Source organism: Mustela lutreola, chromosome 5 (genome assembly GCF_030435805.1).
Source record: "Mustela lutreola isolate mMusLut2 chromosome 5, mMusLut2.pri, whole genome shotgun sequence".
NCBI classification, from domain to species: Eukaryota; Metazoa; Chordata; class Mammalia; order Carnivora; family Mustelidae; genus Mustela; species Mustela lutreola.
In genome coordinates this window covers 126,878,581-126,891,175 of record NC_081294.1, presented here as the reverse complement: position 1 = coordinate 126,891,175, position 12,595 = coordinate 126,878,581, and the positions used below count along the sequence as shown (strand labels likewise).

The 12,595-nt window shown below is 34.5% G+C and overlaps 1 protein-coding gene across 17 annotated transcripts in view; it reads right to left on the bottom strand.

Annotated features, from left to right (window-relative positions):
• PPIP5K2 (diphosphoinositol pentakisphosphate kinase 2) overlaps positions 1 to 12,595 on the bottom strand; it is an 80,260-nt gene that overhangs the window by 61,684 nt on the left and 5,981 nt on the right. For all 17 annotated transcript variants that reach the window (XR_009354073.1, XR_009354075.1, XR_009354076.1 and 14 more), the window contains 3 exons: positions 7,027 to 7,222; positions 4,201 to 4,291; positions 2,805 to 2,890 (listed from right to left, as the gene is read on the bottom strand). Coding sequence is in view for 14 of the 17 variants with exons in the window: in XM_059175590.1 (XP_059031573.1) it covers positions 2,805 to 2,890; positions 4,201 to 4,291; positions 7,027 to 7,222 (373 nt within the window). In the remaining 3 variants the exon portion in view is untranslated. The remainder of the gene's footprint in view (positions 1 to 2,804; positions 2,891 to 4,200; positions 4,292 to 7,026; positions 7,223 to 12,595) is intronic.

The window sequence follows — 12,595 nt, the reverse complement described above, 5'->3', positions numbered from 1 at the left end:
CAGTAGCTGTTTGTCCCTCTTTTGCTCAGCTTCTTTATTCTTTGTCATTTGGTTTTCTATATCACTAATTCTTTCTTCTGCCTCATTTATTCTAGCAGTGAGAGCCTCCATTTTTGATTGCACCTCATTAATAGCTTTTTTGATTTCAACTTGGTTAGATTTTAGTTCTTTTATTTCTCCAGAAAGGGCTTTTATATCTCTCGAGAGGGTTTCTCTAATATCTTCCATGCCTTTTTCGAGCCCGGCTAGAACCTTGAGAATTGTCATTCTGAACTCTAGATCTGACATATCACCAATGTCTGTATTGATTAGGTCCCTAGCCTTCGGTACTGCCTCTTGTTCTTTTTTTTGAGTTGAATTTTTCTGTCTTGTCATTTTGTCCTGAGAAGAGTATATGAAGGGGCAAGTAAAATACTAAAAGGGTGGCAACAACCCCAGGAAAATATGCTTTAACCAAATTAGAAGAGATCCCAAATCGTGAGTGGGGAGAAAGGGGATAAAAAGAGGTTCAAAAAGGAAGAAAGAAAAAAAAAAGAAAAAAAAAAGAAAAAAGAAAAAAAAAAGAAAAGAATTTAAAAGAAAAGAAAACACCTAAGAAAAATATAAAAAAAGAAAAAATATATATATTAGATAAGCTAGTAAAAAATCGTTAAAAAAGAAAAAGGTAACAGTTAAAAAAAAAATTTACCCGAAGGCGAGAAAAAAAAAAAAAAAATCAAAAAGAAAAAAATTAAATTAACTGCAAGACTAAAAAAAAATCACAGGGAAAAAGCCATGAGTTCCGTGCTTTGCTTTCTCCTCCTCTAGAATTCTGCTGCTCTCCTTGGTATTGAAACCGCACTCTTTGGTAGGTGAACTTGGTCTCGGCTGGATTTCTTGTTGATCTTCTGGGGGAGGGGCCTGTTGTAGTGATTCTCAAGTGTCTTTGCCCCAGGCGGAATTGCACCGCCCTTATCCGGGCCGGGGTGAGTAATCTGCTTGGGTTTGCTTTCAGGAGCTTTTGTTCCCTGAGCGCTTTCCGTAGAGTTCCGGAGGACAGGAATACAAATGGCGGCCTCCTGGTCTCCGGCCCCGGAGGAGCCGAGAGCCCAGGGCCGCACTCCTCAGTGCGCGCTCAGAGAACCGCGCCCAGTTACTCCCATCTGCCTGACCTCCAGCCACGCTCCGAGCTCACCAAGCCTGCGACCGGTTCAAGGTCACCCCGAGCTGCGAGCTTACTGTCGGCTCTGTCTCTGTAGCCGGCTTTCCCGTTCCAATACCCACAAGCTCTGCGACACTCAGACACCCCCGATCCTTCTGTGACCCTGCGGGATCTGAGGCCACGCTGACCCCGCGTGGGCTTCGCCCCGGGTAGCCTCTGGAGCGATGTCCCTCAGCGGAACAGACTTTTAAAAGTCCTGATTTTGTGCGCGGTTGCTCCGCCGCTTGCCGGGAGCCGGCCCCTCCCCCCGGGGTCTATCTTCCCGTCGCTTTGGATTCACTTCTCCGCCGGTCCTACCTTTCAGAAAGTGGTTGTTTTTCTGTTTCCAGAATTGCTGTTCTTCTTCTCTTCGATCTCCGATGGATTTTCAGGTGTTTGCAATCTTTAGATAAGCTATCTAGCTGATCTCCGGCTAGCTGAAGTAGTCTCAGCCAGCTACTTCTCCGCCATCTTGACTCCTCTCCTCTAACGTATGATTTTATTTTAATTAAAAAGTCATGCAAAAGTGCCTGGATGGTTCAGTTGGTTAAGCGTCCCACTCTTGGTTTCAGCTCAGGTCATGATCTCATGGCTCTGAAGATGGAGCTCAGTCTTGGCTCCACACTCAGCAGGAAGTCTGCTTCAAGATTCTCTACACTGCCCCTCCCCAACCTCTCTTGCTAAAATAATAAATCATCTTTAAAATAATATTTACACAAAAAATATACATCAAGATTTATGATCTATGACATTAAAAACTAGTTATTCTTCAAAATCTTATGAACCTGACATCTTACCTTGTCATCCCACAGAATTCAATATTAGATATGAAATGATGCCAACAAGAAAGACTGAGAAATCTTTCTAGATTGCTACCATCTCCTGAAAATTATATGGAATTATTTGTATCACAGATACCATAAAACATGAAATTATTTAACTTATTAAAGTAACCTATATAAAGTAAGCAAGCAAACCAATCAGGAAATTAATTTTTTGCTCTAGACAAATAAGAGAAGTTCTCTGTTACTGATAATAAATGCTATATCTAGTTTTTTAACAAAAGTTGCTTTAAACTACAATAAAATCAACAAAATTCCCCAAAATACCCTTGTCAGAATATTAACTCTTAAAGCAGATAAACATTTATCTTGGCTTTTTAGAATGTTACATATAACTTACATGCTATGTTTTAGATAACCAGAAAAATGAAGCAAAGGGTGCTTTAGGATATTAATAAGTAGTAATATTTCTGAACTCCCAGTTATCAGAAATTATGGTATCTTAGCATGAAGTTTCTAATCCTGAATTCAACAACCACAGATAAATCACCTGATTACCGATCACCCGTAATCAATACAAATTTATTAAGCATGTAATTCAAAAATCTTTATGATTCCATATGTTAAATGTAGAACAAAGAAAAGTAGGATGTATAATTCTTAAATTATTAGCGGGCCTTTTAGCTTATAGTGGCACACTTTAACTGAGCAAAATGCTCATTAAAAAAAAGTAAATAGAATAGTATGAGTTCTCTGAATTCCTTCTACTTAATTAGAAAGGAAATAACTCAAAAGTATGTTGAATGACAAAAGGTAGCTTTCTCAAAATCTCATATTCTTACCTTTGGGATTATTTGGGTCACGGTTCAAAATTGCATAACGAGGAAGTAAAATACCTTCGGCTTGAAGAATACTATATACTTCTCTCCTGAAGAAAAAGGAAAACATTTTTTTAAGTTTTATTGCTCTATTTGAAGAGTACATTATTACTATTGTATTAATTAAAAAGGCATGGGTATCCAGTCTTCTTATTTTTTAAATAAACAAATAAATCATTTAAAAATATTAAACACTTCTAAGGAAATATTCAGCCTCATTAGAGCAAAAATATATGCACAATACTTTATGTGACATATTAAAACACTAATATTTCAAAGTGAGAATAAAAATGTATAAAAAGAAATGGTTAAATGCAAAGTTGTGATATGACATGACAGCATATTATCTATTAAAAACTTTATACTCAAAGAATATTTAATGACATGGGAAAATGTTCATGGTATTTTAAAAGAAAAGTGACCCTCGTTGTGTAAAATGTGAGTGGATATATGTATTGCTTTCCACATGAAAAAATAGGATAGACGGTAGTAGGGTTAAATGCCTTTCTTTCTGCTTTTATTTTCTAAATTTCTTAAAGTAAATATACATTTACATATTTATGTATATATTTATAACAAAGAAGTATGTATTAATATGTAAATCTAGGGAAAATGTTTTAAAATGTTAGATATTGTACTATTTGGAAGAACAGAAAAAAAAACAAAACCAGAAAACTATAGGGCCTTAAAATTTATAATGCATTTTCACACATATAATCTCGTACAATAATCCTAACACAAAAGAAAAGTAAATGTTGGCGGAATTATATGGTAGCCATCAGAGTGAAACAGCACTCAAACAAAATAAATAAATATATTTGTATTCTACAGTTTTTCTTAGAAATCCATGCTTTTAGCCTGTAAAATGAATGCTAAGATATGTCATGAGATATTTTTCAAAACATGAGATTTTTTTCAAAAATATCATGAGATATTTTTCAATATATGCTAAGATATATCATGAGATATATCATGATATTGCACTATTCCATTAAAAAAAAAGTCTAGTTCAATGAGTACAACCCTAATTTCATCTTTAGTCAAATGAGAGAGAAACTGTTCATAATTTCAAATTGAAACTAAATTTTCAATGGTTCGGTAGGCTCTGGAAATTAAACAAACCTAGTTTAAGTCCTTGTTCCACTATTGACTGAACTACTTGTGACTCTGGGCAAATTTATTCATCTCCCTGAGTCTCAAGTTTCTTCATCTATAAAACTAGGTATAATTTCCTATTTCTAAGTATTATTTAGAGGATACCACAAATTAATATATATGAAAACACCTGATGTCAGCTTACAGTAGGCATTAAATAAATGTTATTTTTCCTTCCCTTAATTCAGCCATCTCCATCACTCACCTATCTTGTATGAGATACTGCATATTCAAGTCATTGATTACAAATGGATTCCTGAGTTTTGCATAGGCAACTGCTTTGTCCAGTGGAAATCCTAAGAACACATATTATTAACATTTCCGTATAATCTCAAGATAAGTTGACATCTATAACTATATCAATTTGATTCTGTATCACTTCCCATAAAAGGTAAATTTAATTATGCATATAATTGCTTTCCATACAAAGCAAGGAAAAACACATAAAACTTGACATGTATTAATAATAAGTCTTATTTTTTCCTAGTTAATTTGATTGATAAGGCATAACAAGCCAGTGGCTATATAGCCAAATATAAAGCACTGACATGTTAGTCAATGCCTGATTATTCAAAGTCACCTAATAACAAGTTAAGATTACTTCATGTACAAAAGAGAAATCTAAATATAATTAAGTGTATCACAATCACTTGGTGTTTAAAAGAAAACAAATATAACTTCTCACTTTAGTTTGATATTTATACATATAAATTGCCAATTATTCAAAGAACTTATGCACCTTTAAAAATAGCAAAAACAAAAGTTAATTCACATACAATAGATATGCTCTAAATATAAAATTTATGCATAGAATCATACTTGCTGCTACTAGGTCACTGTTAAGATATTAGAAATTAACTCCCTAAAATTTCTAGACTTTGATAAAACTACTAATTACATGGAAAACAACTCAAATAGCAGATATAGTAAGAGGTCCAAAAAAAAATCTAAAGCATTTAATAATTATACTGCACTCTCTGTATTGACACTAAAAGTCTCCAATTTTATCCATCAATATATATTATTAAGAGATGTTGTGGCAGTATACCATAGAGTCTAATAAAACAGGGTTCAAAATCCTGGCTCCATCTTTCATTAGCTTTGTGATCCTGGGTAAGTTTATTTAACATCGCTAAGCCCCTGATTCTCAGCTGTAAATGGGTATTATACTAGTCTTATCTAGTAGAGTTTTTGAGGAACTCGATAAAGGAGTATATATCAAACAGTATAGTCCTTGACAGAGTAGGCGCCCAATAAATATTTAATATTCCTTAAGTGACAATATTTTAGTGAATATCTTATCTATGGAAAAGCGTAAAAATCAGTTAAGCATGCATAACTTTAGAATTTAACGTTGGGTACTACAGTATTACTGTGAAGACACTGTATTTTGTACTATTATCAGAACAGTTGGAGGGGAAGTAAGTACAAAGGCATACTGAAGTTAACAAAACTAAACAAACTATGGTCAGTTTAAAAAAGACATTCCTAAATTCCTCTTAGTTTTTAAAATTTAATGAAAGTACTCTATACCAAGAATGACTTCCACAAACTAAAAACCCTTCTCGTTTTGTAAAGACTCTGAGAAGAATTCATCACTTGTCATCAGGATAGCTCAGTGTCTATGATTTAAAGCATCTTAACCGAATTCAGCATATAGGAACCGCTGTAACAGTTTTCTGGTTCTGTTACTGCTGTTAAAGAGGAACTTTTTCCTTACCAAGAGACAGCGTATGGGATATGACCTTAGATAGCAGCTAGTTTTTACAGACAAAAACAAATAGGAAAGGTAGGAAAATGGTAGGAAAAATCATGTGGTAGTAAGGGAAGACCACCTTACCCTGAAGGATAAGCCAATTTTAAAATTCTCTGAAGTAAAGGACTTCAATTTATAAAGACCAGGGCCTTGGCTTATCTATAGGATATAGGAGCACAAAAAATCTCAACCCTGTTCCATCTCCTTCTTGCTGAAGGAGAAATTTCTTGAACACCTAACTAAAGTAAAACTTTAACATAACTGGAGATTACGTGTTTTGGTAACAAGGTGATTTAATATGAATACATTTATAACTGAGCATGCATCTTTTAAATTATAGTTCTTAGAAATTCACTTAATTCACAGATTCTTGGGTTACAAATTTTCAAATATTCACTAATAATTTTGATTTGTGGGTTTTACTATGAAGGCATAATTTACCATCAAGTAATACTTAAGTTTAATTAATACCTCTGTTTGATTTATAGAAGAAACCAAGTAAAATGGAAAATTCAAATATTAAGCTCTTTAGAAATAAAATATGAATATGTATATGTGGAAAGATAGATCATTTTCTGTATGGCAAAAGCATATGGCTAAAAATATCCAATAATCCAAGAATTTATTCTAAGTAACTTAGAGTAGCTCCAACAAAGATATGCATTAGAAGAGTTCATAACAGCCATATTTCTAATAGTGAAAACTGGAGACTAACTGTTAGGATAATAGTTAACTATGTCATAGGACAATCTCATGATGACACCCTATGATGTCGTTAAAAATTAGGTCTTTGGGGCGCCTGGGTGGTTCAGTGGGTTAAAGCCTCTGCCTTCGGCTCAGGTCATGATCCCAGAGTCCTGGGATCGAGCCCCGCATCAGGCTCTCTGCTCCGCAGGGAGCCTGCTCCCTCCTTTCTCTCTCTCTGACTGCCTCTCTGCCTACTTGTGATCCTTGTCTGTCAAATAAATAAATAAAATCTTTAAAAAAAAATTAGGTCTTTGAAGAATATAATAGAGGCGAAAAAAAAAAACTCCTTGATATAACTAATGAAAAACTTAAATATAAAATTACATATACACAGCCACAGTAAATTTGTTTAGAAAAATGCACAGAGAAAAAAATGCTGAAAAGAAATACATAAAAATGTTAACATCACTGATCTGTGAGATGGATGAATTTAATTTTATTCTCCTGTTTTATCTAATATTCTACAATTAATATGTATTAGGTTTATTATAAGACGATAAAGGGAGTTCCCACCCCATTCTTTAATACCTTTAGAATGGAACGAAATAAGACAATCACATAAAGGCCAGTTTTCTACTGGTTCATTCAAAATAACATCTTCTTCAAATACTACTACTGTGATATATTTAAATAAGGAGATCCGTTCAAGAATTTCCTTCATTGGTTTGGATTTGGATTTCTTTGCCATGGAACATATTCCAACCACAATCTGTCTTTCTGGTGGCTAAAACAGAAAGAAAACAACAACAAAAAATCAAGTTGACTTAATACAAACTCCAAAGTAGAGCTATATTAAATCTTTTTCAGAAGTAGATATAGGATGTAATCAATATAAATGATACATTAACCAAAAAAGGCATTTTTTTAAGTTACATTTTTGTTACAATAAATAACAAATAATAAAAAATAATACAAAAGTCTGAAAAACTTTCACTTTCAGGACATTGTTACTATTTTTGTTCTGATTCTAAACTTAAAAAATACTCCTTCCTTAACTATCTCTAGTATTTATTTACCTTTGCCACAATAGGAAGGGAAAAATGAGGGCCAAAACCTATCCAATCCAAGTAAAAAGACCAATGAGAGTGGGACAAAACATTCTTTTGCCTAAAATAAGATATTCTGACTACAAAGCTGTATTATATAGTATTAAACTGTTTTTGTAGTTTGAGCTTGAATAGGAGTTGGTCAACAACAACTTGGAAGAAAATTTTGGAGAAAGCCAAACTGCTAACAGAGGTGTCAATGTTCTTTGAACTCCAATCTACATACTAAATATTCCTATTTAATGGTATTGCTCATCTCCTAATGCCCTTGCTACAGCTCAAAGGCCACGGCTCGTCCTAAAACTAAAAAAATTAAAAAACCAAGATACAGAAATACTTTTAAGTAACTCAGAGGTTTACAAAATGACTCAAGATTCATTCTGAGATCTTTGCATTCAAGTAATGAAGAGTTTTATCAAATAAATAAAGCTGTGCCCAGTTTGTTTTTTTTTTTTTTTTTTTTTTTTTAGTTTTCCCTCTTCCATATTTTATGTTTCACATAATATTGTAATCTGAGCTCGAAAGTGTTTTACTAGTCTTTCTCTTATTGTAAATCTAAAAATAAAATTGGGTAACATCAGATTTAAATTACTATTCTTCTTATGTCTAAAATTAGATTTCTTCATTCCCTCTTCTAACTCATGAAATTTAGAGATTAAACTGGTATTGAATTTGACTGTAAAGCCTAATCTCCCTGGGATCTACTGTTTTTCCCCCTTGATCATCCACTTTTATGTACCGTTATTCAATTCTTTCCTGATTAAAAGCCTCTATATAGCTTATGATGTTCCTAATGAATAATTCCCCACCAACAAAATATATTTGCAAATGATATATCCACTAAGGGGTCAATTTTTATTTATTTTTATTTTTTTAAGGGGTCAATTTTTAAAATATATGAAGAACTCATACAACTCAATACCAAAAAAATACAATAATGCAATTAAAAAATGGAGAGAGGACCTTAACAGACAGTTCTCCCAGGAAGACATACAGATGGGAAAAAGATTCATGAAAAGACGCTCAAAATCACTAATCATCAGGAAAATGCAAATCAAAACCACAATGAGATATCTATCACCTCACACCAGTAAGAATGGCTAGTATCAAAAAGACAAAAAATAGCAAGCGCTATCCTGTATTGTTGCTGGGAATGTAAAATGGTAGGGCCACTGTGGAAGATAGTATGGAGGTCCCTGTTATTATTATATAATTAATAGCAAGCGCTATCCTGTATTGTTGCTGGGAATGTAAAATGGTATGGCCACTGTGGAAGATAGTATGGAGGTCCCTGTTATTATTATATAATTAATATTAATTTAATAATTAATAGTGATAGTATATAATTAATCATTATTGGTTAAATAAATACTTGATTAAATTAATACTTTATTAATTAACTTAATTAATTAATTAAAATGCCATGTGACCCACTAATTCTACTTCTGGGTATTACCAAGAAAACAAAAACACTAATTCAAAAAGATATGCTGACTACATCCTTATTCACGAAAGCCAAGATATGGAAGCAATCTAAGTGTCCCTCAATAAATGAATGGATAAGGAAGGTGTAGTATATATATTAGTCAGCCATAAAAAAGAAAAAATTCTTGTTACTCACAACATGGATGGACCTACAGGGTATTGTGCTAAGTGAAATAAGTCGGTCAGAATGACAAATACACTATGATTTCACTTAACATGTGAAATCTAAAAAACAAAACAAAACAACATCAACAAAAAGCAAATAGACTCAAATACAGAAAACAGACTGGTGGCTGCCAGAGGGAAGGGGGGAGGTGGGATGGATAAAAATGGCGAAGGGGATTAAGAGGTACAGACTTTTAGTTATAAAATCGTGGAGATGAAAAATATAGCAGAAGGAATACAGTCAATAAGAGTAACTTTGTATGGTGCCAGATGATGACTATATTTATCATGATGAGCATTTCATAATGTATATAATTGCAGAATCACCATATTGTACACATGAAACTATTATGTCGATTATACTTCAGTAAAAAAAGCACTCAACCTAACATTCCCTATTGTTCTATAATTTATAAAAAGGCTACTAAGTTAAATTTTATTTATTACAGATCTATTTAGTATCTATTCATTAGTTAAAATGATCTAGAAACTTCCAAGTTAAAATGCACAAATAAACTTGCATTATTAAGGCAAAATTATAGGATTTTATTAGGTAGAACCTTGGAAGCATGAAAATAACTTTAAAACATATCTTATTTATTTATTTATTTATTTAGAGAGATCACAAGTAGGCAGAGAGGCAGGCAGAGAGAAAGGGGGAAACAGGCTCCCCGCTGAGCAGAGAGCCCAATGTAGGGCTCGATCCCAGGATCCTGAGACCATGACCTGAGCCAAAGGCAGAGGCTTAACCCACTGAGCTACCAAGGCGCCCCAGATCTTAGTTATTTTGATAGATTTAATGTCTAAAATGAAATCCATACCTTTATTTTATTTTTCTGAAATTCTTTTCTTTAATCTTAAAAATAGGAGAATGACCTGGAACCAATTATTTTATCAAACTGCAGGCCAAATGAACCAAATCAAGTTTCTCAAAAGTGTCAACTATGCAACAGAAATTTGAACTCAATTTAATTAGTACCAATAGTCTAAGAATTACACTAAATGCTAAAGTTAGATAAGCAGAAACTACCTATCCTCAAAGTGCTATGAATCGAACAGATCACAGTAATAATGTAGTACTTCATGCTATGTGGAATACAAGTATATGTGTCAAGGTACAGAAATAGTACTGTGAGGGCACCCAGGTGGCTCAGTTGGTTAAGCATCTGCCTTTGGCTCAGATCATAATCCCAGAGGGTCTGAGAATAGAGCGCCATGTCAGGCTCAGCAAGTCTGCTTCTCCCTCTCCCTCCACCCCTCCCCCTGCTTGTGTGTGCTCTCTCTCTCAAGTAAATAAAATCTTAAAAAAAAATAATAACACAATGGAATACTATGCAGCCATCAAAAGAAACAAAATCTTGCCATTTGCGAAAACGTGGATGGAACTAGAGCGTATCATGCTTAGCGAAATAAGTGAAGCGGAGAAAGACAACTGTCATATGATCTCCCTGATATGAGGAAGTGGTGATGCAACATGGGGGCTTAAGTGGGTACGAGAAGAATAAATGAAAGAAGATGGGATTGGGAGGGAGACAAACCATAAGTGACTCTTAATCTCACAAAACAAAATGAGGGTTGCTGGGGGGAGGGGGGTTGGAAGAAGGGGGTGGGATTATGGACATTGGGGAGAGTATGTGCTTTGGTGAGTGCTGTGAAGTGTGTAAACCAGGCGATTCAGAGACCTGTACCCCTGGGGATAAAAATATATTATATGTTTATAAAAAATTAAAAAAATAATAATAATAAAATCTTTAAAAAAATAAAAAGTACTGAGGAAGAAGTATTCAAATCTACAAGGAGAAGGGGAAGAATGTATAGGGAATATGAGCAAGGTTTTGAAGAATGAAAAACAATTCATAAGGTACCCGTCAGAAAAGGGCATTTCAGGGGCAGCTGGGTGGCTCAGTAGATTGGGCCTCTGCCTTTGGCTCGGGGTCATGATCTCAAGGTCCTGGGATCGAGCCCCACATTGGGCTCTCTGCTCGGTGGGGAGCCTGCTTCCCCCTCTTTCTCTGCCTGCCTCTCTGCCTGCTTGTGATCTCTCTGTCAAATAAATAAAATCTAAAAAGGCGGGGGCATTTTACAGAGATGAAGAAATACATACAAGAGCGAAGAGGCATAGTACAACATTGAATAATACGTGAAAAAAAATTTGATATTGTTTAAACATAAAAGGGAGAAGGGAGGAGAGACGAGCACAGTTCTAGATATAAGGGACAGACAATATTTGTAAGAAATGGACTTGAGCTGTCAGTGATGTTCACAGATGAACTCAGAAGAACTCAGGCGAAAAGGGGTAGGCTAGCAGAGGCTGAGTCAATAGTACTTTCTAGCTTAAGGCAGACAGAAAAAAGTATGTTTTATTCATTGGATTTCTGCATAACAACTTTAGGTGATGAAATATTTTGCTGGTAAGGGAAGCCTGAAAATCATTTTTTTCTGGGGTAAGATGGGGGTGGAATAGGTTTTAAGTGAATGACAGTCTCATTGGCATTTCAGATGTGTTACAACACTGTGAAAATGGTTGATGAAAATGGATGTTAAGAATTATCCAATAGCTATTTTTGTCTTTTGGGTTTTCTTCTACTCTTACAAAGTATAACGGGTTTTGATTTGAAAACAAAATTATGAGGGCGCCTGCATGGTGCAGTTGGTTAAGAGACATACTCCTGGTTTCAGTCAGAGTCCTGAGATCAAGCCCTGTTTTGGTCTCTGCGCTCAGCATGGAGTCTGCTTGGGACTCTCCCTCACTCTCCTTCTGTCCCTCCCCACCACTCTCTCTGTCTCTCAAATAAATAAATAAATCTTTAAAAAAATTATCTTTTCAACTGGAAATATAAAAAAAAACAAACGTAAGGTTGTATCTTAAATCAGTTTTCACAGTAAAGCAATCTACTTCTAAAGGGAAAACAAGTAAGAAAAGCGTTGAGCTCTCACCATAGCACATCACCCAACCACTCCATCCCCTCATCCCTCCTACTCCCCTCCACTCCAAAAGTCCTCAGTTTGTTTCCTGAAATTAAGAGTCTCTTATGGTTTGTCTCCCTCTCTGGTTTCAACTTATTTCATTTTTCCCTGCCTTCCCCTATGATCCTCTCTGTCTTGCTTCTCGAATTCCTCCTATCAATGAGATCATATGAAAATTGTCTTTCTCTGACTGACTTATTTTGCTTAGCATAATCCCCTGTAGTTTCATCCATGTCATTGCAAATGGCAAGATTTTGTTTTTTATGGCTCTATAGCATTCAACTGTGCTATGGTGACCACTGTGAATTGTGTAAGACTGATGAATCACAAACATGTACCCCTGAAACAGACAATACATTATATGTTTAAAAAATAAAATAAAATGGCAAAAAAAAGAAAAATGTTGAGCTGATGTAACTATAGTAAAATGAACA